Source organism: Chrysochloris asiatica, unplaced genomic scaffold, assembly GCF_000296735.1.
Source record: "Chrysochloris asiatica unplaced genomic scaffold, ChrAsi1.0 scaffold00339, whole genome shotgun sequence".
Lineage (NCBI taxonomy): Eukaryota > Metazoa > Chordata > Mammalia > Afrosoricida > Chrysochloridae > Chrysochloris > Chrysochloris asiatica.
Genome location: NW_006408857.1, coordinates 1,108,459 through 1,136,002, shown reverse-complemented (window position 1 = coordinate 1,136,002; position 27,544 = coordinate 1,108,459). Strand labels below are relative to the sequence as shown.

Genomic DNA, 27,544 nt, shown 5'->3' with positions numbered 1-27,544 from the left:
CCCTATGAATCAGTTCTACATGGAATTGTCATGGGTCAGAATCAACTTGATGAAAACAGTTTTGAATTTTTTTCCCTGTGCTCATATCTGCGCTTTGTACATTAAAATAGGAGATATATTTCACTCCCAGTATCAGCAGTCAGCCATAAGGTTGGTTTGAGATCCACATGATCAGTGTTTCAAACTCACCAGTCACTCCTCAGAACCCCTACACCATTTTCATCCCTTTAGTGCAATATGGACTCCTGGCATGGTGCTGCGAATCAGCATTGGACTGTGAACAGCGAGATCAGAGGTTCAAACCCACCAGCTGCTCGTCAGAAACACTATACAAGATCTCTGAGAGGTGCAAATCGTTAGTGTGCTCAGCAGCAGGAAAAAAGCTATAAGTTTGAGACCACTACTTAGAGGTGCTTTGGGGAAAAGGCCTGATGATCTATTTCTAAAAACCCAGCCCTGACCTGTACCACTACAATTCTACCCTTACATACATGAACAGGTCATCTTGGGTATGAAGGGAAGTGATGGTATTACTTCTGTGGAGAACAACTTAGGGCTCAGAGTCACTCCTGGCTACCAGTGGAGGCCATCTCTCTCTTGGCAAGCAGGGGCAGGGGAGCCTACACATCCCTCTTCGGCACCATGTATCCCAGGCTTTCTGTATGGTCGATCCTAGGAGGCCATTGTAGGTGTTCAGTAAAACATGGACTGAATATTCTGAGTCAATTAAAGCATTTGGGACCTGGGTGCTGGGGAAGGATAGACGAGGAAGGGAGGCGGGCAGGTCTTCACCAAGTAGGTGAAAGGAGTTAGGTTGGAGGCGGTCTGTTTTGGGGGAGAGAACAGGGGTGGACACGGGCGCCAGAGGCCCTAACCACCATCCTCATTTCTTGGAGTGTGCTGCCACCCAGTGGACATTTACCTATACTGACGTCTCCCCACAGCTTGCTGTGAATGAGAGGTCGCCCTCCGCGCTGTTTCCATCTCTGGATTTTCCCAACCTTCCCAGCAGCAGTGCCGGATTACCCAATAAGCAAGGTAAGCACGGGCTTACTTGTGTTTACCCATCTGTAGTGAACAATTCCACATTTTTTCACCACATCAAAGATGCTGCTTTTAAATCTGGCTGATACTTCACCTCCCTACAGAATTAAAGCCTCTTTTCAAATTTACAACCCCTGACAGGGAGAACCCAGTAAGCAAGGTAAGCACAGGCTTACTTACTAATATATAGAGAACAGTTTACCATCTGAGAGATTAGTAAGCACAAGTAAACCGGTGCTTACGTTGCTTACTGGGTAATCCACCCGTGCCCTGCAGCAGGAAGGCCCTGCAGACACTGACAGCTCTCGCCTGTATTTCTGAGATGTGTTTGCCCTTTTATCTGAAATCAAGGCTCAAGCCACTCTGCCTCACTTAGCGGTTACTCTATAGCACTTGCAGCCTAAGGCATAGCACCCAAACTGGGATTGCCTTTTTCTCTGACAGCACGCTCAGAGGTATAGATTAGATATCTTTGTTATTAGCTGGCCAGACTCGCAACTATCCTATGCAAACTAGAGCAAACGCTGGCCCGTTCTGTGCTACCTCTGTGATGGGTTTCAGATCGGAATGTCATGATGGGTTGCCATTGACTGATTTCCAATATTAGCTTGCCTGACCTTTCTTCCTAACCTGTCTGTCTAGAAACTTTGCTGAAATCTGTTCAGTGCCATGCTGTTGGTATGTGCCATCGACTTGGTTCTGACTCCTAACAACCCTGTTTAGGGTTTTCGAGGAGCCACTGGTAGGTTTGAACCATCGACTTTGCAGTTAGTAGTACGGTGCTTATCCTACACACCAAGATTCTGCTCGGCATCATGCGGTGGTGGTTGTGTGCCATGGAGTTGGTTCCGACTCATAGCAATCCTGTATAGGTTTTCTGAGGCTGTAAATCTTTATAGGAGCAGAAAACCTCATCTGCTAGATTTGAACTGCTGACTTTTCAGTTAGCAGCCCAATGTGTAACCACTACACTCTCAGCTGCCGTCAAATCCAGTTTTGACACATATTGACTCGATAGGACAGACTATAACTGGCCCATAGGGTTCCCAGGGCTGTCATTTTGATGAGGGTAGATCACTAGCTCTTTTCTCCTGTGGAGGGAGCTGCTGCTGCTGGGATCAAACTGCCGACCTTTTAGTTAGCAGCCAAGGACTTAACACTGTGGGACCAAAGCTCCTTGCACAAAGTGCATCGGCTGCGAACTGAACCTAGGTTTTCCTCAAATCATGTATCGCATTGGATAAATCTGCTGTAAAAGATCTCTTAAAAGCGTTAAAGAATGGGGGCATCACAATTGGAGAAAGACTCATTAACCTGAGATAGGCAGATGACACAATCTTGATTGCTGAAATCTTGAGGCACTTACTGACAAAGATCAAAGAGTACAGCCTTCACTATGGATTACAACTCAATGTAAAGGAAGCCAAAATCCTCTCAACTGCACCAATACACAACATCATGATAAGTGGAGAAAAGATTGAACTTGTTAAGAGTTTCATTTTACTTGGATCCACAATCAATGTACAATGGAAGCCGCAGTCAAGAATTCAAACCACATATTGCATCGAGCCAATCTGCTGTAAAAGACTCCGTTGAAGTTCAAGTTAAAGAGCAAAAATATCAGTTTGAGTACTAAGGTGCACGGGACCCAAACCATGGTATTTCCAATTGCCTCATATACATGCAAAAGTTGGACAATGAATAAGGAAGACTGTAGAAGAACTGATGCATTTGAATTATAGAGTTTGTGAAGAATACTGAAAGTGCCATAAACTGTGAGGAGAACAAATAAATCTATCTTGGAAGAATTATAGCCAGAACGTTCCTTAGATTAGAGAATGGTAAGATATCATCTCAGAAGATCAAGAGGAACCAGTCCCTGAAAAAGGCCATCCCGCTTGGTAAAGTCGGTGGTGGCGATTGTGTGCCATCAAGTCGGTTCTGACTCATGGTGGTTTGTTGTAGTGTGCTGTGGAGTCGGTTCTGACTCATAGTAACCCTGTATAGGTTTCCAAAGCTGTTAATCTTATGGGAGCAGAAAGCCTCATCTTTCTCCCACAGAGAGACTGGTAGCTTCAAACTGCTGACCTTGCGTTTAGCAGCCCAGCTGGTATCTACTACACTACCAGGGTTCAGTGAAAACGAGAAAGACCTTCAACAAGCTGCTTTGACACAGTGACTACAGTAATGGACCCAAACATAGCAGTTGTGAGGGTGGCCCAGGACCAGGCAATGTTTCAGTCTATTGTACACAGGGTCTCTGTGAGTCGACTCTGCAGCAACAAGTCCCTCATGGAAGGCAAGAATTCAATCACTGAACCTCCTGAAATGCTGTTACTGTGCTCATTTTACAGATGAGAAAACTTTATCAAATATCTTTGGGAAATGTTGCATACTCTCTCCCCTGTCTGAAAGACTATATACCATGTGAAGGATAAATCGATAAATAACAGGGTTTCATATAAGTTAGTAACTAAATATATCTGTTACATTTTGTGAACATCGCCACTTCCCACTCTTGTTTGATCATGGAGCCTTGTTTTGGAGAACTGTTTGGTGACAGCATTTAGAATCAAGGAGCCTGCTTTTAGAAATGAAGACTTTGGGTCCTTCCCTGGACCTGCCCAGGGTGGTAAGAGGCTGGAAACCCCAGCAAGTGAGAATGATGAGGAGGAATCGGAGAAGAGGAAGCTGTGTGAGTCCTGGCCCCCGGAGTTGAGGGCTGCACTTGGGCTGAAATGAGGGTTTATAACGAGGCAGCTGGCTAACCACCAGAGTGGTCCACACCATGGCTGCTTTGGGAGGGGGTGGGCGCCAGCCACTTCCCTGGAAAGACTCTGGCTGGTGAGGCCTGGTATCTACCTTTCAGGTCAGCTGAGAGGACTGATTGATCTCTGGGGCCCCCTACTGGTGGAAGCTGCAGGTGGGGGAGCAGTTCCTGGGACCTGCTAGAGTCACCCTGACCGGTGGGAGGGGGTACCACAGACATGTTCAACTGCAAGCAGTGCTGGGTGGCTTGCTGTTTCGTTTTTAGTGAGAGGGTTCGGAGCTATCTCCTTAAGAGGCTTTCCTCCACACCCTTGAATCCTGAACTGCTTTCTTGAGTGGGAAGAGAGGATGGAGTTACAACCAGTGCGTGGCAAATAAATGGCTCCTAACCTGCTACCTGCTTTATTACTGCTGCCTGATAGCAGGCAACATCTCTGTATTTACCGCACCACTAAGAGTTATTCATATGCTTGCAAAGTGCTCTTATGAACACCACGCCCGCCCCTGTGGGTGTTCATATCTCCCTACCACTTTCTTTTCTTATGGAGGGGGAGGGGGTTCATCAAGGTCTCTTAAGAAGGTCTGTCTCAGGGAGAAATCTCATCTGTCATGCTATGTCCTAGCCGAAGACAAAGGAGCATCCCAGATCCAGAAAATAGGGACATTACCCAAATGAACATTATTAGCCCAGGGTCCTCTGGTGTCAGGTCCAGGACCCAAGCTTACTATTCAAAAGTAGAAAGTCACCGAAGAAATTCACCCTTCTGGAACCTCAGTGTGCAGTGTGCGTATGCAGAGAAACTCAGAGCAAGATCTCTAAGTGGTGATCTACTGACATGGTTTCCTAAGGCCCCTCTGCCTGCTCCCTAAAGCCATTTGTAGATGAGAAGCAGAGTTTAGAATAGGATTATCACACAGCCCAAATCCCAAACTGTACCAAATCCTTACCACAACCTGACGAGACAGCTTCTGGCGTTATCTTCATGACACAATGGGGAAACCCAGGCACACAGAGAGAGGTGCTAACTTGCTTTGGGTCACAAAACTGGTAGGTGGGTTCCTAATGAGGCAGCCTGGCTCCAGAGCAGGGATTGAACCAGTTCAGTCTGGTTGAAAGATGGCTGACGAAATCACATCAGCGAGGACCTGAATTTTTAAAATGTGGATGAACTGGAATGCTAATTAGAATGGGAAAATTTACTGGGTTGAAGCCCTGCTGGAAACCTAATCTCCCTCACAGAAAACAAGGGCAGTGTGTTGCATAGCAATGAAATGTCTTGACCAATGAATCAAGAACAAAGACACCCTGCTCAAAGATGGTGACCATAATGCTGCTTGAATGTCCGTCATTCTCAGGGGTGGATTACCCAAGAAGCAAGGTAAGAACGGAATTACTTGTGCTTACTTATTGATCTGTAGTGAACAATTTCACATGGATTTTCCCATATCCTCGAGGTTTTGAATCTGTAGGAAGGTGCTGTGGGGTTGGAAGAGAGATGCCAGCCATACCTAGCAGCAGAATCTTTGATGCGGTGACAAAATGTGAATTTGTACAAGTAAGCCTGTGCTTACTTTGTGTATTGGGTAATTTAGCACTGGTAACTCTTCACAGTCTTGGCAATAATCCATTCTTCCTCATTGGGCTTCTGAATGGGCTCACTCACTACACCTCTTCCAAGTCTTCCATTCCAGGCCTTTGACCCGTAATCTGTTTTGTTTTGTTTTTTTCTCTTCAGGTTAGCATTTTGGATCACTCAGACTGTTAACATTCTGCTCGGTCCTTATTTTGCTTCATCTATCAAGACGTAATTGGTTCTAATGGGTTCAGAACCCTGCTCTATCCAGACTGCTCTGGACCACACACCCACAGTTTTATCGGTCTCCAGCAGGGCTCTCTTGGTCAGGCTGCCCCCTGGCCTGGATCCTGATTCCTTTCCTGCAGGCCTCTGCTCCATCACCAGGGAGAGGAACTCCTGGCTCAGGAAAGTCTCAGGAGGAAGGGGCCAAGACTCAGAGGAATAATTAACTGATTTCCTCCCTCCTCCCTCCTCCTCCAAAGGCTCCTTCTCACGCCCAGGCCCAGCGGAGAGAAGAGGCACATTAGAATTCTCCCTCCAAGTTAAATAACAAACGGAAGAATTTCAGTGGCCCCAGCGGGGGGGGGGGGGGGGAAGGATGATGTCCTGAAGCCTCTTGAAAGAAGGGGAGTGCTTCATTTCTAGAAGAAACAGGCCGTGTCTGTCTCCAGAGGCCAGAGATGAGGCAGGACTTAAGCCTTGGATTCTTGGCATTTACTCTGCCACTCCAACTTTTTTTTTTTTTCTCTCTCGCATTCCTGGTTTATTATTTATAGAGCGGAAGGCGGGTAGCAGCTCCGTGCAGGTGGGATGTGAAGAAAAGAGGCCAGAGCAGCCATCCCAGCACCTCCTGTCCACCCCCAAGGAGTCAGGGGGAGGCCAGGAGTGGGTGTGAGGAGGGTGTGCTTGTGTGGGGCGGAGACAGAGGGGCCTTGTCAAAAAGTGTGAACTAGACAGAGGGAAAGGGGGAGGCGTGCCGGGAATCTATGAATATTAGTTATGTGGTCTCCCTTACCTATAACATCACGGGAAGAGGTATTCCTAGCCTTGCTTCCCAGGTACCAGGTACAGGGACTGAGATTTAGAGTCATAGAAACCAAAGTCACACTCCTAGGTGGTGCCAGAACCAAGCAGCTGACTTCAAAACAAGTTCACAATGGTTCGTATTTCATGGGGGTTGCGGCTACAGGAGACCTCTGAGAGGTAGGGATGGGAGTTACTGTAAAATGGGGGATTCCAACAAGTCTTCCCACAATACTCTAGGGGACCTTGGACTGAGAGAACGGGGTGGGGTCAAGAGGGTGTAACTGAGGCCCCTCTGTGTTAGTTATCCTGGGTGACACCAATGATTCGTGCTCAACTACTAACCCAATTTATCTTGGTGTGGCGCTGTGGACTGCATGGTCCATTCGAACCACAAGGTCGGTGGTTCAAGCTCACCAGCCACTCCTTGGAAACCCTATATAGGGTCGATCTGAGTTGGAACTGACTTGATGGCACTAAACAACAATTAACCTAAAGGTGGGACATTCGAAACCACCTGCCCCCCCTGATCTGTTTCCATAAAAATGGGTCCATAACCTTTGAGTCGATTCTGACCCCCAGTAACCTCATGTGTTACAGAGTAACAATACACAGGGGTGCAGTGTTCAAACCACCACACTTTAGCTTTGCTGCTGAGCTTATATACTGTTTGCACCATCCAGGGACCTTCTACTTAAATTTGACAGCCAAGATAACCCTATGGGACAGTTCTACTCTGTAAACCATGGGACTGGCATGAGTCAGAGTGAACTTCATGGCAGCATTGGATTCATTTTTTCTTTTTCTCTTTAAGCCAGAGTAACTCTCCTTTTTAACAGCTGTATGTATTCGGGCTCTTCATAAGAATTAAAATTAGACTGAGTATTATGAACCGAAAGGAGCCCTGGTGGCATCGTGGGTTAAGCTTTGGGCTGCTAACCACAAGGTCGGCAGTTCAAACCCAGCTGCTCTTCCGGAGAAGGATGAGACCGTCTGTTCCTGTTGAGATCTGCAGTCTTGGAAACACGAAGGAACAGTTCTACTCTGACTCATGGGGAGGCTGTGAGTTGAAAGAGACAGGATGGCACCACACTGGGATAGCAGGGCATTTGTTATGAACCAAAGGGGGTGTGTTTGTGATTTGGGGCCTTGCAGAGTGGGAGGTCTGAGGTGACTGGAACAGTGAAGGGCTGGGGAATGTCCAGAAAGACCCAGAAACCAACCTCAGCTCAAACCAAGGTTTCCAGGGACTCAGATCCCAGGGACTCCCTTCTACTTCCTGCTCACGTCCCCACAGGATCCAGAAAGGGGATGAACTGCTCTGAGGAAGTCTCACAGAGGACACTGATGATAATGAGGAGGTCCCAGGAGATGTGGGAGCAGCCCCAGCGGTGTCCTAGCTCCTCTGTGCACCTGCGGTGGGGAAAGGCAACCAGTGATGAAGTGGTGTCAACCACAGACAAGCAGCCCAGGCTGGAGGCAGGGAGGGAGTGGGAGCCCAAGGCTGTTGGGCGGGGCCTAGCTGTGAATGCCTATGAGTACCGGTGCCCTAGGTGAGGCTGGGGATCTTGGCTACCTGGCAGAGACTCTCCAGAAGAGATGCAAGTATCAGTTAAGTTTTCACAGCACAGCAAACAAAGCCTTTGAAGTTCTAGCGGGCGCAAGCCACCCGTGCCTCTCTCTCCACAGCCGCACGGACTCCTGGTTTTCAGTATCTGTTCCCAATGTTGTCAGTGTTAGTGACCACTGAGCTGATTCCCACCGCAGCCCATGTGTACAGAGGAGAGCTGCTTTATGGGGTTCTCAAGGCTGTGACCTTTGGGAAGCAGCATTCCATGACTGCCTTCCCAGGCCCCCCTGGGTGAGTTTGAATCACTAACCATTCTGTGAATGGTGGAGGATTTAACCATTTGCAGCACCAGGGACTCCATCACTCACTCCTACCTGGCTCCAACCCATTGTTGACGTATCCACAGCAGACAGTGCTATCTTCCCAACCCAGATGTCCATCTGCCTCTCTCTTTCTCTCTCTCTCACACACATATTTATCATTTCAATTGCTTCCCGTTCACTATTCTTCTATAAAAACAATAGATCCTTGACAGTGTTTGAGGTCTTCCTAGGTTCCCAGCCCTGTCTACACCATTCTCGCCTTTGCTCCTTCTGCTTCCGCCACAACCACCTTCTCTTCTTCCTCCCACTTGCCAAGCTCTTTCCCTTTGTCAAGGTGGGTTTCTCTGCCATGAGCCGTCCTCCTTGCCTTCTTTCACCCAGATGCTCCCTACTCGTCCTTCAGATCTTGGCTTAGATGTCACCTCTCCAGAAAACCTTCCGCTCATTCCCTGGTTGGGTCAAATACTTCCCTATTAATGATGCTTTTAGAACTCTGAACCCTTCTTCAAACCCTGAGCCACAGTTGACATTTTCTATTTGTCTATGGATATTGTCTGATTCATGTTCATCTCTTAAAACTATACAAGGCTAAGGATCCTGTGGATTTTTGTCTACCATTCTATTCTTGGTTCGCAATGCCTAAGAAAGACTCCATACATTTTTGCTAAATTAATGACAATGGATTCCTGAAATCAAGATGTTCATGGGTTCCTGTGAACTGAGATGGGGTTCTGGCAGGGGGTTGGGCCAGAGTGCACTGATGTAACTGGAAGGAGCTGCTCCATGGGGAGCTGTCAGGCTGTGAGATGGATGGGGTTGGATATCAAGACGCCAAAAAGCCTCTCCTGATCTCTCCCGCAGGCTGGGCTCCAGCTTGGAGCAGCATCGGATTGTGGGAGAGACAAATGCAGGGGGGCCAAGAGGGCTCATCCGGGAGCTGTCTGTCTCCATCTCCCACCTGAGGCCAATCGAGCCAGACCAGTCCTAGAATTTGCTGAGAGCTTTTACATGAACTGAGACCAAAGCACCATCTCAGGGGTATTAACAATCACAGTGTCACATGTACCCATGAACACATAACATTGAAGACCCAATGTTGAATCAGTCTTTGGAGAGATAGACCTAGAACACATGCAGATATCATATCTCGTAACACCTCAAAGTTGCCAGAGAACCTCAAGTGTATTTCATTTTTCCTTAAACTTAAATCCTTTAATATCCCCACAAGGAACCCAATATACAGCCTTGCCTACAACGTCCACAGAACCAAAGCTCACTGGCTCTCACAAGATTGTGGAGCAAAAAACTGCTTTACACTTGACTACATGCCTTGCCACATACACCCTCATACACTCTCCCAACCTTTCGGGCAAGCAGGCCTACTCACACGCAGATTCAGCCCACGAGCCCCCAGGAGCTCTCTCTGACTTCCTTGAGAGGATTCATGCCAGTTAGGTACCGACTTACTGTCTTCACACACAAACCCATTGTCTCAGGGAACAGCATGAGACTAGAGACCCACACGCCAGGAAAGAAAGCTTTCGAGGGGACTTCCTGATGTCCACCCGTTTGTGGAACCAAACCCAAGAAGGATAGAAGCTGTGTTTCTTCCCCCACCATTGTCTGATCCATGGCTCTTTGTGTGTGTGGAGCCTCCAAGGGGTGAAGGCTGAGAGGGGACTCATACAAAACCTCCCAACGCACAAAACTCCTGCTTGGGAGTTATGTTGTTGGACAAAGGAGAGCATTTCTGGATTCTCGAGGAGGGACTCTACAGTATTTTCAGAAAAGCCATTTTCTCTTCAGAAACTCTTCCCTTGAGTATGATTTGTGTCTGTGCGCCCCCACCCCACCCCTTTATCCCTCTCACCATCTCCCCTGGTTAGGAAGGAATTTCTTACATCTCCACAGCCCAGCGGGCTCTCAGTTCTGTCCTGCCACCAACTTGATCAACCTGCCATTACCACCCTTGTTTCGGGGCCTTCTCCTCTCCCCTCCCTGGCCTCCTGTATCAAAGCGTTGACCAAGGAGAATGAAAGGCTGTAAAAGGGGTGGTCTGCCTGTTGCCTGAGGAGGAGATGAGGGAGGGGAGAAGAAATGTGGGCCACCAGGGACTTGTCCTGGGATATTAAAGGACCCCACTCCTCGGAGGACTCTACCCCTGAAGGATTGACTGGGGTCAAGAACTCATCTGGGGACCAGATCCTGGTTGGGAGCAGCAGAGGCCAGTCCTTTAGGACATGATTCCAGAGAAGAAGCTGTTCTCCTCCAGAAGGGAGACGCTCAGGAAGCTGGACCCTAAGGCTGCCAGATGGTCCTCCCCTCTGAGGGGAGGCCACACCTGAAGGGGGCCACACACTCACCCCACAAAGTAGGAGATGATCAGAAGCTGAACAGCCCGGTTGATGATCCCAATGGTCCAGCTCTTCACAACCACCGACTTGGTGGTCTCATAGGTGAAGAAGTCTGACAGGCAGTTCATGCTGTGGGAGTGCTCAGAGGCGGCCAGCTGGGGCCAAAAGGCAGCCTCACAAGGGAGAGGGCTTCAGGGCAAGGAGACAGAGACGGAGGCTTGGAGGGGGCAACTGATACCTGTAACCCAGTGTCCAGGCTTTCTCTGCTCTGACACTCTGGACTGCCAAGAGTGTAGGTCCAGGGCGGTGGACCCCCTTTATGTTTGTCTCCACCCCACACTGCTGTGATGTCACGGCAGGGGTGGGTCTCCAATCCTGGGCTCCTGATTGCCTGGGATGCAGCTGGTTAGGGCCCTCTGGGACTCGTGTTTTAGCTGCATTCTGTCTACCCTTTCTGTTCTGTTCTGTTTCGCTGCAGCTGACCAGCTGCTTCATGCTCTTTCTATAGTGGTGGTTGGTTATGTGCCGTGGAGTCGGTTCCGACTCATAGCGACCCTGTACAGGGTTTCTGAGGCCGCAAATCTTTATGGGAGCAGAAAGCCTCATCTTTCTCCCGCAGAACAGCTGGTAGTTTCAAACTGCTGACCTTGAGGTTTGTAGCCCAATTGCCTCTTGTAAATGTCTCATCCCCCTTACCTCATACTCTCCCTTAGTTGAGTAGCCCTGAGTATCTGCTCATAGCTGCCCAATTCTGCAGGTGTGTTTCCCTGTCTTCTTGCGTTGCCTCCAATAGCATGGGACCAGGGGTCAGGATCTTTGCACATTTCTTTCAGTCTTCTGGGAGGAGGTGAATAAAAGAATTGTATACTGGGAATTCTGGTGTGGTGCTGTAACACCGGTATGCAAGGTTGGTTTGAACAGCAAGGTCAGCAGTTCAAACCCACCATTCACTCCTTAGAAAACTCTATACCGGGTCGCTTTGAGTCACAACCAACTTGAAGGCACGTAACAACATATGTCTAACTCCAGTAGTCCGTGCCTGAAGGTCTACCCGAAGCATGATGATGGCTTTCTAGTTATCGGGACACATTCATTGGATTATGTACTCCTGGAAGGTTGGGGCTACCTCCATCTTGCTCACTGCTGGTGTTGCTAAATGCTGTCAAGTCAGTTCTGACTCATCGCGACCCTGTATAGGGTTTTTGAGCAATGTTTGGTGGGTTTGAACTGCCAAACTTGAGGTTAGCAGTCCAGTGTTTATCTTACAGCAGGCCACGCCCCAGTTTGTTCACTAGTTTGTTCAAAGCCTAGAAATACGTTGAATTAATAGCAAGCTTTAAAACACATTTATGGGATTCAGTTGAATTCATGTTTCAGGTTGTGTGGAACAGTCATCACACAGATGTTAGAAACAGGGGGCAAGAGTGCATTCCATTTCTTCGTCTCTCTTATCCCAGGATTGAGTCAGTAAACTGGCTTTTTAAGTCAGATTGTCGTGGAAAATTTGAATTGAAATATTCTGTCCTCACGTCATTTATTCAGGACACATAATATCAAGTATTCTAAATGGAGAGTCACAGTGATCATCAAGAGCTGTACTGGAGCAAGGCGCTCTGGGTTCCAGCCTCCAGCTTTACCATCATCTCATGGAGACCCTGGGAAACTCCTTTTTGGGTCTTGCTTTTCCCATCTGCAAAAGGAGGCTGGATTAAATCAACTCAAACATCGCTTCCGGGTCTGATCTCTTGATTTTGCAAGACGCACACCATGACCTCTGGTAGTGTCGTGGTTACGCATCCAGCTGCTAACTAACCTCAAGGTTGGCAGTTAGAAACTACCAGCTGTTCCGCAGGAGAAAGATGAGGCTTTCTGCTCCTGTAAAGATTTACAGCCTCAGAAACCGTGTGCAGGTTCACTATGAGTCGGAACCGACTCCACGGTACTTACCAACCACCACCCCAGGACCCTATGAGGAGAGCCTGACTTGAGCAATCCCAAACTGATGTGGTTTCAAGAGTTCTGGCTCTAACGTGAAGCTGACCCCAGCTCTTCAGCTTGATACTGCCTTTTACCAGCCTCTTTTCCCGAGGGCCCTAAAATTGTGATTAAATAGATGTGAGGATTTTTTGGATGCAGGAGGTGAACTCATTTCAAAAAGGCACCAGTCTCACTGGACAGGGCACAGATGGAGAGCAGCGTCTCAGGAACGCCAACACCACATTCTCTTTACAGCCAGTGGGAGTGCTCATTTCTTCACAAGTTTTAAATATTTTTCTTCATGTCTCACAGACTCTTTTGTACGCCACACACACAAAAAACCCTATTGTGTAGGAGTTAGGGAGGGACATGCATCGTTCCAACATAGACACGATTTTCCCTTAGAGCCCAGTCCGCCACTTAAGAAGTGTTACTGGCTTTCGCGAGACTGCACGTGCTCCCCTTTTCTAGTCTAATTGCAACTCTTTAAGCGCGCCAACTTCACCACACCCTCGCCGCCTTCAGGTCCTCCCGAGCTACCGACATTCTATACTACCGCTTCGCAGGCGAGCCAGGCTGGCGCCCCTCTAGCTCGCTCCTCCTCTCTATAGTTTGTGCGCGGCTTCCGGTGGCGGGACGCTGGGCCGCGCACGCGGGAAAAGCTTTCCCTGCGTTCTCCTCACCCCCTACCCCCCCCCTGCGTCCCCCAGCGCGCCCACCGCCCGCGCCGGCCCTAGCGAAGCTACATCTTGAGGTGGGTGGTCGCCGACCTCGTGCCCCAGGAGGGCGCGGGCCCCGCTCCCCCACGGGACCATCGAGATGGTCCGTTCCGCGTTCGAATCCGCGGGAAGCGGAAGATTCCATTTTAGGAGATGGGGGAGCCGTGGGTCTGGGGCCTGGCGCAGTGGGAGCGTCGGAGAGGGAAAGCCTGCACCCCTGAGCTGTGTTGGGGCGCGGGCCGAGGTGTGGGCTCCGAGCATGCTCTGGGGTTACGTTGCTTGTTGACATGGCGCCCAGTGGAGCTCTGGAGCGGGCTTCGGGTTGGGGTGTAAGCGCTATTCCAGGTCCGGTTCTCCAGCTGAGGCTGGGCCTTGCCCAGCTGGGCCCGCCAGCTCTGTAGTGAGCGAGCCCCGCTTGTGGGTTCCCAGGCAGAGCAGATCCGGGGGCAACCTAGGCGCGGCCAATGGTTGCCCCCCTGGCCCCAGCCGGGAGCATTGTGAAGTGTGTTGTCTTTCATGTTGATCTGCCCTCCGTTTGAATGCAGATTCTTAACCTGCTGAGTTTCCGCACTACCACCTAGGAGTTGGGGCCCAGCTCCCGGTGCCTCCGGTTTCCCCCAGTGCAGCCTTGGGCGCCTTGCCCAGGTCAGCATGGCTGAGACGCTGGAGTTCAACGATGTCTATCAGGAGGTGAAAGGCTCCATGGTGAGAGGGCTTTAATGCAGGTGGAGGGAGGGAACTAGTGAGTGTGTTAGTGTGTGTGTGTTAACAAGACCTGGCTTGGACAATGTTACTGCTCCACTGGCAAAAAGGAACTCTGGCAGCGGAGTGGGTACGAGTCGGGCTGCTAATCTCATGGTCAGCAGTTCGAAACTACCAGTGGTTGGTTCCATCGGAGAAAGAGGAGGCTTTTTGAGCCTGTAAAGATTTACAGCCTGGGAAACCCTCTGCGGGGGTGCTAGGAGTCGGAACCAGCTTCACATAACCACCAGCACACTGGCAAACGAGGCTTCTTCATATTATACCCGAGCATACCTGAGATTAACAGACTACCACAGTTTAAAGCAGACATGGCAATAAAGTGAGTCACACAAAGTTTTTTGGTTTCCCAGTGTGTATAAAGGTTATGTTTACACTCTGTCACCTGAAATGTATAGTAAATGGCGCAGTGAAAAAGTTTGCAATATTGTGAGATTTACCAGAATGTGACAGAGACGCAAAGACATGCTGTGGAGAAAGCGGTGCCGATAGATGCAGGGCTGCCACAAAAACCTTTAATTGTAAAAAATGCAATCGCTGCAGTGAAGTGAAGTGCAGAAAATGAGGTTTTCTGTACCTGGGGTTTCCCCAGCAAGAGAGGCATTATTGAGAGGAATTCCTGAGTAACACAATCTTTCAACCCCACATCTCTGTTACACATAAGGAAACTGAGGACCTAGAGCCAGGATTAGAACCCACATTCTTGCTGGCCCTCGCCACTTCAGCTGTTTCTCCTGCACTGATCCCTGGTCAGCCCATGAGCAAGAGAACAAGGTGCTGACGAAACTGCACATTACCATCTGTATATCTGGGCCTGTTTTTCCAACAGAATGATGGTCGACTGAGGTTAAGCCGCCAAGGTATCATCTTTAAGAACAGCAAGACTGGCAAAGTAGACAACGTCCAGGCTGGGGAATTGACAGAAGGCATCTGGCGTCGTGTTGCTTTGGGCCATGGACTTAAACTACTCACCAAGAATGGCCATGTCTACAAGTACGACGGTTTCCGAGAATCGGTGAGCTGTTCTAGTGTGAAAAATCCCCTTTTAACTGTGTTGTTTTCATTTGCCTATAGTGGGGCCTAAGGTCCTCAGGTGACACAAATTATTGGTGCTTGGCTACGAACCTGAAGGTTGATTAATGGTTTGAACTCACACTGCCGCCTCTAAGAGAGGCCCAGCAATGTGCTTCCATGAAGAGGCTAACCTCAAAAACTTCATGGAGCAGTTCCGGTTTGTATACACAGTCGTGGTCCCACACCATGGCTGTAGGTCGGTCTGGTGTCGGTCGACTTTTACGGTGGTGCCATTAAGGCCACCAAGCTTGGGGTGTCAAAGTCCTGTGAGGGTCTTTGTGCCTCAATTCCAGAAGCGGTCTGTTTTTATTACCTGCTGGTTTTCCCTTAAATTCAAGTTTATAATTTTGGCTTGATGTTTTTGCTTACCATTTTTGAATTGCTTCAGAATCGTGACTTTTCCTCATTTAAATGCTTGCTTTTACTAAAGTGATACCTATACAACATTTGGACTGCTGATGTGGCGCTGCATGGGTTAATGCGCCAGGCTGCAAAGCCATTTGAACTGGAAGGTCGGCGGTTCAAGCTCACCGGAAATCCTATACAGGGTCGTTATGGGTCAGAATCGACTCTATGGCACTGAATAACAACAACAAATACAACATTTAAAGATTGGTGGCACTGCTGGGCCCATAAACAGGAATGTCGGTTTGGCACGCCACCATTCTTTCAGCATGAGATCTGCTCCCCAGAAGCCACCTCTTTGAACATCCTAATAAACTCATTAATAGATGTAATCAGCATGGGTTTCGGATAAAGGGGTCTATTGGATCAGTTTCTTAGGAATACATCATCCCAGGACATTCCAATCTGTGTAAGGATACAGATTTATTGGATCATTCTCCTTTCTGCCCACAGGAATTTGAGAAACTCTCTGATTTCTTCAAAACTCACTATCGCCTTGAGTTAATGGAGAAGGACCTGTGTGTGAAGGGCTGGAACTGGGGGACGGTGAAGTTTGGGGGTGAGCTTGCCTGTCTCCTCCCCAGTCACGATCTCTGGTTTCCTCTCAGTCTGTGTGGTGTCCGTGTATTTATTGAACACTGCTAATGTATCAGGCAGAGTCCTGGAGTGATGCTGTAGGATAGACACTGCACTGCCAACTACACTGTCGGCATTTCAAACCTCCCAGCCGCTCCTCAGAAACCATATACAGGGTCGCTGTGAGTCGGTACTGACTCCTAACCACAACAGGGCATCAGGCACTGGAGGGGGTGGGGTACGTTGTGAATGGGTTAGCTCCCAGCACTTGCAGTCTGGTGGGAGCGATCATGCCGGCTCCAGAGTGGGACATTTGTCTTGATCTAGTCCCCCCACCCTCACCACAGGGCAGCTGCTTTCTTTTGATATTGGTGACCAGCCAGTCTTCGAGATACCTCTCAGCAATGTGTCCCAGTGCACCACAGGCAAGAATGAGGTGACACTGGAGTTCCACCAGAACGATGATGCTGAGGTCTCTCTCATGGAGGTGCGCTTCTACGTGCCTCCCACCCAGGAGGATGGTGTGGACCCTGTGGAGGTGAGGCCTGCCCTGGACATCTTGGGGGTAGGTGGTGCTGAGTAGGCCTTGGCTGGTCCAGGGGCAGAGCTTGCCATCCCGTAATAAACTGGGCTTTTGCAGGCCTTTGCCCAGAATGTGCTGTCCAAGGCTGATGTGATCCAGGCCACTGGAGACGCCATTTGCATCTTCCGAGAGCTGCAGTGTCTGACTCCCCGGGGCCGTTACGACATTCGGATCTACCCCACTTTTCTTCACCTGCATGGCAAGACCTTTGACTACAAGATCCCTTACACCACTGTACTCCGTCTCTTTTTGCTGCCCCACAAGGATCAACGCCAGATGTTCTTTGTGGTAAGCAGAAACCATTGGAGGCAGCCCCTGGCATGCTTGAGCCCTTCTTTGGTAGGTGGGCCTCACCCAGGTTCAGAGTTCTGTGTTGGTTAATCAGCAGGTTTTGGCGGCATGTGCTGGTGTTTAACCCCACCCCATTTTCTTACCAGATCAGCCTGGATCCCCCCATCAAGCAGGGGCAAACCCGTTATCACTTCCTGATTCTCCTCTTCTCCAAGGATGAGGACATCTCCCTGACGCTCAACATGAATGAGTGAGTGTCTCCCTAGACTTGTCTCCTGCCATGTAGGCAGGAGACGGGCCGGTGATCTCCTGTCTCTCTCTAGGGAAGAAGTGGAGAAGCGCTTCGAGGGGAGGCTCACCAAGAACATGTCTGGGTCCCTCTACGAGATGGTCAGCCGTGTCATGAAAGCGCTGGTAAACCGCAAGATCACAGTTCCAGGCAACTTCCAAGGGTGAGTGTGTGGGGCGGCAGGTGAGTGTGTGTGACCAGGGCCTGGGAGATCCTGTGTCTTCTTGGTTAGCCCCTCCTGCATTGGGCCCTCGAGTCGGAGTCGTGGTGGGTGGCAGTTGCCTCCTGTCAGAGCAGCTTAGTGAGACTTGCCAGTCAAGAGCCTGGCTGGCTGTGTGGGTCTCCATTGCTGAACGTGCCTGTGGACTCTGGGCCGCTCTTTTGCGGTGAGGTTGGTATTGACCAGGTTCCCTGTCCCCACAACCAGGCACTCAGGGGCCCAGTGCATCACCTGCTCCTACAAGGCGAGCTCGGGGCTGCTGTACCCTCTGGAGCGTGGCTTCATCTATGTGCACAAGCCACCTGTGCACATCCGCTTTGACGAGATCTCCTTTGTCAACTTCGCCCGTGGCACCACCACCACTCGCTCCTTTGACTTTGAGATCGAGACCAAGCAGGGCACTCAGTACACCTTCAGCAGCATCGAGAGGTGAGGGAGCACCTTCTCCGTCTCCTCTCGCACCTCCTGACCAAGGCTGGCCTGTGACCATGTCTTGGCTTCTCCAGCCTTGCTTGGGCAGAGTTTTGCTTGGGAATTTTGGGCCCTTTCTCTGGAGGGCTCAGCCTTTGGCATTTTCTCCATTGATTTCATTCTGACTTAAGATTGTTTTCTGTGTTACAAAAGCTGTGTGTGTTCAATGCTACTCCACCCCCCCACCCCCAATGGAAATGTTCTCTCTTTTTTTCCTGGAATGAATGTTGTGCCTGAGAACATAGCAGCTAATGTTTATTGAGCGCTGCTCGCTGTGAGCTAAGCACTTTACAGACAACCTGCACATTTACTCATCGCAACAATTCTGAGACGTATGAGATACAGACCATAAAGCGGAAAATGCCCCCTTTCTCAACATTCTGTGCATGTTTAGTAAATAATGAGGGGGCTTGCTAAACATTTGTGGGAAACTTCCATTGTATTTTCCTTCTAGTTTTTCAGAAACTTTTTGATGCCCCTTTGTAGACACACCCGTTTCTCCCTCTTGAGAGCCCTGCAGGTTCTTCCTCCAGGACTGTCCCTGGACTCTGCTCTCCTTCTGTCCCCTGGGCTGTTTCTGAGCTATTGGGTTAGAATAGAAGGGTTAGAATAGAAGGTCAGGAGTTCCAGTCCCCACTGTCTGCCTGTCCTGTCCTGAGTTAGTCTTACCCATCTGGTAACATGCTTTCTCTCCTGACAGAGAGGAGTATGGGAAGCTGTTTGATTTTGTCAATGCCAAGAAGCTCAACATCAAAAACCGAGGCCTAAAAGAGGTACTTACATGTGTGGAGAGGATGGGCCTCTCTCCCGTCCTTGGGCGGGGAGGGCCAGGAGTTGTCCGGCTTCCTTTTCACCCTCTCTTCTCTTCTCACCCTTATAGAAAAAAGAGGTGCGTGTGACCCCCTCCCCCTCCTGGTGCAGGTTTCCTCAGCATGGCCTTAGCTCAGTCTCTGCAGCCTCTTGGGCCCCAGTGGAACTGGGAGAGGGAGGGGCTTGGGCTAACCCAGCCTGCAGGAAGTACTTGGGCACAGGCCCTGCACGTGGCTGTGTGTGGACAACCCAGCCCCAGGGTCTTCTGGGGCTGTTGCTCTGAGTTTACTTACAGGCATGGGGGCGTGTTTTTGAGTATGCAGGGGCTCCAGACAGTGGGAACCCCTGCCCTCACTCCATCTCTTTCCTGGCTAGGGCATGAACCCAAGCTACGACGAGTACGCTGACTCGGATGAAGACCAGCATGATGCTTATCTGGAGCGGATGAAGGAAGAGGGCAAGATCCGGGAAGAGAATGCCAATGACAGCAGCGATGACTCTGGAGAAGAAACTGGTGGGTGGGTGGGCCATGGCACTGAGGCCATCAGACGCCTTGTCTGCCCCTGGGGCCCGGGCTGGGTGTCTGTGTAAGGTAGCGGCTTTCCGCCACGGGAGGCAGGAGCTGACGCAGCCTGTGCTCTTTTTTAGATGAGTCATTCAACCCAGGTGAAGAGGAGGAAGACGTGGCCGAGGAGTGAGTTTTGGTTGCACTTTGTAGGGAGAGGTGAGGGGGCGACTGGTAAGCTTAAGGGACCAGGAGATGCTTCTTCTCGTGTCCCCGCATTAGCCGTTAGCCCAGGGTGGAAAAGGGACCTCCAGTAAGTTTCTGTCAACACCAGGAAAGTGCATCACCAAGCAGCCCGGGCTCTGTCAGGGCAAGGTGGAGCTAGAAAAGCATGGTGGGGATCCATGGGGAGTGAGAGCCGGTTACTTGCCTGCCTACTAGCTGGGAGATAGGTTAATCGTGGTCCCTCTAACAGTGCATCCCTCGTGCTTTGTGAAGACTGTGATATCAGATCAGAAACAGGACTCAAACTGAAGGTAGCGTCAAAGAGTTTGAGGAGTTGGTGCAGCCAACAGGAGAGCCCAGAGCTGTAGCTGCAGATACTGATGAAGCTGTTGGGAGGGCTCTGTTTTCATGTCTTTGGACTTGCCTTGGGAGGCAGCTGGCCCTGTGTGATGGGTGCCATGGTGCCCCCAGCTCAGGATAGGTGGTGTCCCTTGGTTCGACACCCAGCAGAGAGGGGGCAGCCAGGTGCCTCCTCTGATGCCTGATTTACTGGCTGGATTGAGTTTGGACTCTGGTGGGCACCAGAACAAGCTGTGTGTCCACCCTTAGAGTCTGCGACTGGAGTGAAGCTCGCAGCAGAGTGGGGGCCAGAGCGCTTCCAGCCACATAGAAAGAAGCTCTCCAAGCAAGAGACTTGGGAGTGAGTGTTGGACAGTGGAAGCAGCAGGCTGTCTACTAGCTTGTGCTTTCTCAGCTGTTTTAGCACTGCAAAGGTTACGTCTGAGGAGTTCTACCTGTATTGGGTGGGTCTGTTCTGTGCCCTGGTGGCACAGTGTTAAAGCATTCTGAGAGCAAGGTGAGGAGCCTGGGAAGCCATGGGCAGCTCCGCTTTGTGCTACCTAAGCTCGCTGTGAGTCAGCATTGACTCAGTGGCACTAGGTGCTTGTTTTTAATTGTTTTGAACTAGGTTGGATTTCCTAACTTTCGGTGGCAGTTTTGTTAAGTCAATTTCTACTCATTCCTTTCAGAAGACTAGGGTGGTTTAAAGTGATTCACCAAAAAGAAGTGTTGAAACGGACCTGCTGTGTTTTGGGAAGGGATGAGACAGTGGTTCTGTCTTACCTGCTTGGGGTGGGTGTGTGGAATGAGTTGGGGCTGGGTTAGGCCAGGACCGAGAAGAGCAACAGAAGCTCATTGTTGTGTGTCTTTCCTTCCTTGATTTGTTTTGACCTCGCTGAAGGCGAGGAAGCAGGGTTGGTGAGTGCTGCTCAGAGGGTGCCCTCTGTCTTTCCTGGGCAGGCTCTTTGCATTTGTGTTCTTCCTGTCTTTGAGGTTTGGGGGCGCTGTCCTCCTGCATCTAAGCCCCACATTTTGGCAGGTTTGATAGCAACGCCTCTGCTAGCTCCTCCAGCAATGAGGGTGACAGCGATCGCGATGAGAAGAAGCGGAAACAGCTCAAGAAGGCCAAGATTACCAAGGATCGCAAGAGCCGTAAGAAGCCTGTGGAGGTGCGGACTTGCCGCTTGATTGGAGGGTGTTTGGGGGGAGCCATTCTCTATACCTTCTTTCCTGTCCACCACCAGTGAGACTTGTCGGTTGGTCCTCCTGGGGCTGCCAGATTAGGGCCTGGAGGAGTATCTTCTTGGAGATTTTTCTCTCTGGTCCTTGAGGTAAAGTTCAGCTTGTAGGAAATCTGACTAAGGCACTAGGGTGTGGAGAGGAATGAACCTACGACCCCTGCCCTCAGAGAGTTCTCAGTCTAGCCTGCTCTAGAGTCCTTTCTCCATTTTTCCCCAAATTGGAGATCTAGGTCATTTCCTTGGGAGATATGTAGGGCTTTGGGGACATCAATAGCTGAGATGTGGTTTCTCCTTGTGTAGGCGAAAAAGGGCAAAGACCCCAACGCCCCTAAGAGGCCCATGTCTGCGTACATGCTATGGCTCAATGCTAGTCGGGAAAAGATCAAGTCGGACCACCCTGGCATTAGCATCACTGATCTCTCCAAGAAAGCTGGCGAGATCTGGAAAGGGATGTCTAAAGAGAAGAAAGAGGTGGGTTACCAGGCCGGTGACAGGGGCTCTTACTGGGGAGGTGACTTGTAACTGATCGAGGGGGCAGGGAGAAGTTTTGCCTGCATGGATGGGTAGGATGGGGTGGTGCTGTCTCCTTGATGTTGATTTCTCTCTCTCTCTCTCTGTGTTTGATAGGAGTGGGATCGCAAGGCCGAGGATGCCCGGAGGGAGTATGAGAAAGCCATGAAAGAATACGAAGGGGGCCGGGGAGAGTCTTCGAAGAGGTGAGTGTTGGGAACAGAACGCCACAGCCACTATTTTTTTGGCAGATCTTTTTTTTTGCAGGGCAGAGTTGAGAATTGGGGTGTTAAAAATGGTGGCTCCACTTCTGACTATATTAGGCCAGTGCACCTTAAGGTGGGCCATGGCCCAAGTACAAGGCAGTGCTAGAGCGGTCCTCGTCAGTAAATAAACGTGATCCACTATCCTGGTGGGCCCCTTTTATTTTGAGGTATAGGGAGTTATATAGATGTATCTGTTTGTGTGGTGCTGTAGGATAAGCACTGGACTGCTAACCCACCAGCTGCTTCTTGGAAACCTATACAGGCTCTCTGTGAGTTGGAACTGACTTGATGGCACTTAACTATATGATATTGGAGGAGAATATTGAAAGTACCATGGGCTTCCAAAACAACCAACAGATCTGTGTTGGAAGAAGTGCAGCCAAAGTACTCCTTGGAGGTCAGGATGGCCAAACTTCGTCTCTCATACTTTGGACATATTCTCAGGAGGGACCAATTGTTGGAGAAGGATATGTTTCGTAGGGTAGAGGGTCAGAGAAAAAGGAAAAGTCCCTGCGAGATGCATTGGCAAAGTGGCAGCATCAGTGGGCTCAAGTGGTAACAATTGTGAGGATGGCCCAGGATCGGGCAGTGTTCCGTTCTGTTGTACATAGGGTCGCTATGAGTTGGTACCAACTCAGTGGCACCTAACAACAACTAAAACTGAAACATAAAGCAAAATTCATAGTAATTTTTTTAAGATAAAGCACGAGATGTCAGGTTTTGCATAATAGGGGGGCTGGACCCATGATTTGTTGATGTTTTCACTTCTGGAGTGCTCGCTCTCTGGGGGGACTTTGGGCTGACTGAATTTGTAGTGAAATGGGCAGTGAGGCTGGGACTTGGACAGGGCCTGCTAACGCTAGGAGAGATTTAACTGAGCTGTTGAGAGGGGTAGTCTGAAGGTCCTTTTTTCCCTCTTGTTAATACAGGGACAAGTCAAAAAAGAAGAAGAAAGTAAAGGTAAAGATGGAAAAGAAATCAACACCTTCGAGGGGCTCATCGTCCAAGTCGGTGTCGAGGCAGCTAAGTGAAAGCTTCAAGAGCAAAGAGTTTGTGTCTAGTGATGAGAGCTCGTCAGGGGAAAACAAGGGCAAGAAGAAGAGGCGGCGGAGCGAGGTGCGGCAGGAACGGGGCTGTGGGGCCTAACTGGGCAAATGGGCATTTGTTTCTTGGGAGGGGCCTTGGGTTATGTTGGTATAAGTGTGATAAGATGAAGTGGAGAGGAGGTGAGATCCCAAGGTTCTGAAGGTGGGTGCTAGAGTTGTGGGGAACTGGGGACCTATCACCACTGAAAAATGACTGGGAGGTCATCCAGGACTTTGAAGAGCCTTGTGGTTTTCAGGACTCTGAAGAAGAGGAACTAGCCAGTACACCCCCCAGCTCAGAGGACTCAGCATCTGGATCGGATGAGTAGAGGGGAGGAATTTCTCCCCACGTCTGCTCAGTTACTCCCCACCCCCCACCCCCACCCCAGTCTCCCCACCCATGTTTTGGTACCAGTTTCTCCTCATATCACTTACGATTCTGGGCCATCTGTCTAAGCTCTCCAGGTGGTATGCACTTCACTGGGGCCGCTGCACAGCCGTCTTTCTCTGCTGCTTCACCAGAATGGCTCTTGTTCATTTGGGGAGAGACTGGTTGGGAGACAGGGCATGCGGGCTCCAGATCCACATCCTGCTTTCCTGACCTTGTGGATTGCTCGGCTGCCTGTTTGACCTACTCAAGTTGCTGCAGCAGGGGACATGTGAGGCCAGTGCGGTCACACCTCACGGGGGGCCTGTTTCTACTTTTATTTTGTATTCCTGATCTGTGAAAATCATTTAATAAAGGGAACTGACTTTGGAAACTATGCCCTTAAGCCTCTTCTGTAACCCTGTTGCAGTGCCCCTGCTTTTCCTGGTGTGTCTTCCATATCACCCTGGCTGGTCTGGGCCCAGCTGACCAGCCGGGAAGCAATTCTCCAGGTACAGCCTGTTCTGTTCCCATCTGGACAGGCATTGGTTTTCACCCTCTTCTGCCGGGATGGGCCACCTGAGAGTGTAGAAATGAGAGCTGATCTAATTAGGCAGTCTTTCTCACAGTTCCACTCCATTAGCCTGGCAAAGAGAGGCAGCTTCTGGCTCCATCGGAATCACCTGTGAGTCAAGGGTCTTGAAAGGCTTGAGATAATTGAATCAGGCTTTAGAGCACTGAATTGACCAGCTTCCCTGCAACCAGGGGAAAGGAAATCTGATCCTGGAGAGTTTGGGAACTTGAGAATCAGTGAGTGTGTGCCCGTCCGCGCACACTTTTATAGTCTGACAGGGAAACAGGAATGGTGGGTAAAAGCTTTGGTTCTTATGGGAGGGAGAGTTGTTAAGTGCTGTCCAATTGGTTCTGACCCATAGGGACTCTATAGCGTTTCCAAGTTCAAGCTGGTGAGCTTGAACTACCAAACATCAAACTGATTTTGCAGTCCAGCACATTACCCCATACTGCTACACCAGGGTAATACAAATTTGGGAGTTGGGAAGCATCCATATCTGGAAAGGAGGCCTATTGTTGTTAAGTGCCATTGAGTCGGTTCCGACCCATAGTGACCCTGTATAGGGTTCCCGAGGAGCGACTGGTGAGCTTGAACCACCAACCTTGCAGTTCAAATGGCTTTGCAGTCTGGTGCTTTAACCCACAGCGCCACACCAGGAAAGGAGGCCTAGCAGGAGATAATCCAGGAAAGCAGGGCTGTTACGCGGTCTTACAGGGTTTCAAGGGTTGTAAATCTGTGGCGGCTAACTTCCTGCCAAAACGAAATGGCTGCTGTGGGTAAACTGCTGACCATTTGTCACAGCCAAGTGCTTCAATCACTGCACTACCATAGCTTCTGATCTTCCTCGGTCTGGCTTTAAATCTGAATCGACACACGTGCAGCGGCCACGTTGCGTACGTGCTCAGGAGGACTCTGGGGGTGGTAACAGGAAGCCACTCCGGTCCGCCAACGGCTCCCTTCTTTCTAGCTGGGACTCTATGGTGCTGCCTGGAGTACAGGCTTGGGCCCAGGCCATGTAGCAGCAGCTTCCTCTCTAGGCAGTCGTCTCGGTGGCTATTTGGCCCGAGCGCTCCTAACGGCCAGGCGAGTTGCATCAGTTTCGCCTGGTCCGAGCTTGGGCGGGCCCCTTATTTGCTAGACTCATGAATAATTGAGTAGCGGGGGCTGCACTGTTGGCAGACAGAGAAGCGAGTCCCGCCTGGGCTCCCCATTCCCGGGTGGCATCACTTCATGAATGTTCCTAAGGTGCCCTGGGGGGTGTGGTCATGGGCGGAGCTAGGGGCGGAGTCCCGTCCGGGCTCGCTCTGGTTCGGTCCGTGGTGACGGCGGGCGGCTGCGTCGGTGGTGGCAGCGGGGACTGGCGTCGGGGACTGGCGTCGGGGCGCTGAGCCCAGCGGAGCCAGGTCCCTGGGGAGCGCGTGAGTGAGCGGGGGCAGGAGGGCGCGGGAGGGGGGCGGGTCCGAGAGAGGGCGGGGGGGAGGGGCATCGGAGAAGCGGGGTGCTTTGCAGCCGGGACCTCAGGGTGAGGCGTAACGGGGGTCTCCGGGAAAGTTTTCAGGGGCCTGGGGGCCTTGAGGCCGCGGGGGAGCTGGCACGGGGCAAAGGAAGCATGGTGTGGAGCTCATGCTGGTGAAACCAGAAGAAAGGGGGGAGGGGGCAAGGGCCTGGGGCGGGCTGAGTGCAGGCTGACCCCTGCCTCCCTCCCCCGGGCCTCGCCGGCCCCTCCCCCGACCCCCTCGGCAATCCTGCCACCTCCACAGGCCGTCCCAACCACACAGTGTCCCTAGTCCCCGTCTGTTCGCCGGCTGCTTCGTCCCGCGCACAGGTCCTTGGCGCTGCCTCTTCCTCCCCCTCCTCCCCCTCCCCGGCTGCCGCTGCCCCCTCTGTCCCGAGCTCCCCACGGGGCCCCTCCAGACGGCCCTTCGCCCTAGGCTGTTCCGGCTTCCCGTAGGCCCTCCCTCCTCTAGCAGTGTACACGCTGGCCCAGATCTGGCCTGAGATCCAGGGTCCAGGGGGACGACCCCTGGACCCCAAGCCCTCTCTTGCCCCTCCCCAGCCCTCTGGTGGCCTTTGCTTCCAGGGGTCGCTTAGCTTGGCTTCCCTGACTCCGGGAGCTGGGGAGATCGGGAGTGGTTGAAGCCGCTGCAATTCTGTCTGATCACCTGGCGCTCCTGGCTGGGCCTCTGAGCTGCAGTGACCCCCCCCCCCCCCTCCAATTAGGGAATCCATGACCCCACATTCATGTCCCTCAGATCCTGGAGTGAAAGGGGATCTCGGTTCTGGACTAGTTTGCCCCCATTTCTAATCATCTACTTCATGTCCGTTGTAATAATGTTCAAGGACGAGGAAACAGTCTCGTGTTTTTTAATTTTATTTTTTCTACCATATGGCTCCTCCCCCGTGCACACTTGGACAAGGCCCTGCTCAGTCTTTTCCCCACCCACAGTGGGCAGTCCTGGGTGGGTGGTGGTTGTCTTGCCTGGCGGACCATTTGATAGTCCTGGGGTTTCTCGATATCCTCACATCCTCTCTATCTTCGAAACACTGGGGCTGGGTCAAAGGTGGGTGCGGTGGGTTTTCGAGGCTCCTTCTAAGGCCTGGCACAGCTGTCTCAGCCAGCTGGAGTGTATGAGGGTGGTGGTGCCCAGCAGGTTGGAGGGGGTTGGGTTGCCTTGTGCTCTGTCTCCAGGCTTCAGTGTCTTGGGGGCTAGGGGGGGCGGGCAGTCTGGTACTTTAAGATCTGGGCTGGGAACTGAGGAGGTGGTAGAGTGTCTGAAGTATAGGTGATTGGACCGTGGTGTGTGGGAGTGAAGGAGTGGTCTGGGAGTGCTGGAAGCCTGGGGTCTGGGGAGATGAGGAGGGGCGTTGTGAAGGGAGTCATAGTAAGACGGGTTGGTGTGCTGTCGACTGTGTTCCAACTCATAACTACCCTGTAGAGAGTTTTTGAGGCTGTAAATCTTTATTGAGCAGAAAGCCTTCCATGAACGACTGGTGGATTTGAACCACTGACCTTGTGGTTAGCCATCCAGTGCCACACCAGGACTCCTAAATAATGAGTTAAGTGACGGCACTTAACAACAACAACAAGTGCCATCAAGTCAGTTCCATCTCCATAGTGACTCTGTTTAGGGTTTCCAAAGTGGGTTTGAACCACAATCTTGGGATTAGCAGTCCAGGGCTTATTCTAGAGGGCCACACCATTGAACACTTACTATGTGGTAGGCATAGCGCTAATTAGTTTGCATGCGTTGCAGGAGACCCGGTGGTACCATGGTTAAGGTCTCAGCTGCTTAACCCACCAGCTGCTCCAAGGGTAAAAGATGTGGCGGCAACTTCCATAGCTATGACAGCTTCAGAACCCTATGGGACAGTTCGACACTAGTTTATAGGCTTGTTCCAAGTTGGAATTAACTGGACAGCAATGCGTAAATGGCTATCTCACTTTAACCCCCAGCACCCTTTCTAGTCCCATTTTTCAGATAGGGAAACCAAGGCCACAGTTAGAAAGTGGTCGACATACCCAGCATTTGAATCTTGGTTGTCTCAGATCCGCAGCTCCTGTTATAGACACGTAGGTGGGGGTACCCATTGGAAGCCT

At 50.9% G+C, this 27,544-nt stretch overlaps 2 protein-coding genes across 2 annotated transcripts in view; one reads left to right on the top strand and one right to left on the bottom strand.

The window, feature by feature from the left end:
* The window catches only part of P2RX3 (purinergic receptor P2X, ligand-gated ion channel, 3), a 36,571-nt gene extending 25,676 nt beyond the window's left edge, over positions 1-10,895 (bottom strand). The window contains exon 1 of the mRNA XM_006875746.1: positions 10,670-10,895. Coding sequence (XP_006875808.1) covers positions 10,670-10,788 — 119 coding nt within the window. The 5' untranslated portion in view covers positions 10,789-10,895. The remainder of the gene's footprint in view (positions 1-10,669) is intronic.
* Positions 10,896-13,867: 2,972 nt separating this feature from the next.
* On the top strand, positions 13,868-23,766 carry SSRP1 (structure specific recognition protein 1). Its single transcript, XM_006875745.1, has 16 exons — positions 13,868-14,061; positions 14,945-15,130; positions 16,048-16,153; positions 16,518-16,708; positions 16,811-17,041; positions 17,191-17,294; positions 17,368-17,496; positions 17,761-17,982; positions 18,725-18,797; positions 19,210-19,348; positions 19,483-19,528; positions 20,943-21,072; positions 21,445-21,615; positions 21,772-21,860; positions 22,850-23,036; positions 23,263-23,766. Exons 1-16 carry the CDS (start codon positions 14,008-14,010, stop codon positions 23,332-23,334), a joined length of 2,130 nt encoding a protein of 709 aa, XP_006875807.1. The 5' UTR covers positions 13,868-14,007; the 3' UTR covers positions 23,335-23,766.
* The last annotated feature ends 3,778 nt before the right edge of the window (positions 23,767-27,544 follow it).

Coding starts and splice junctions, on each gene's coding strand:
- SSRP1 (XM_006875745.1), top strand. CDS start 14,008: ATGGCTGAGACGCTGGAGTTCAACGATGTCTATCAGGAGGTGAAAGGC. Junction 19,529..20,942: donor GAGGAAGACGTGGCCGAGGA/GTGAGTTTTGGT, acceptor ACATTTTGGCAG/GTTTGATAGCAACGCCTCTG. Junction 21,616..21,771: donor TGTCTAAAGAGAAGAAAGAG/GTGGGTTACCAG, acceptor TGTGTTTGATAG/GAGTGGGATCGCAAGGCCGA.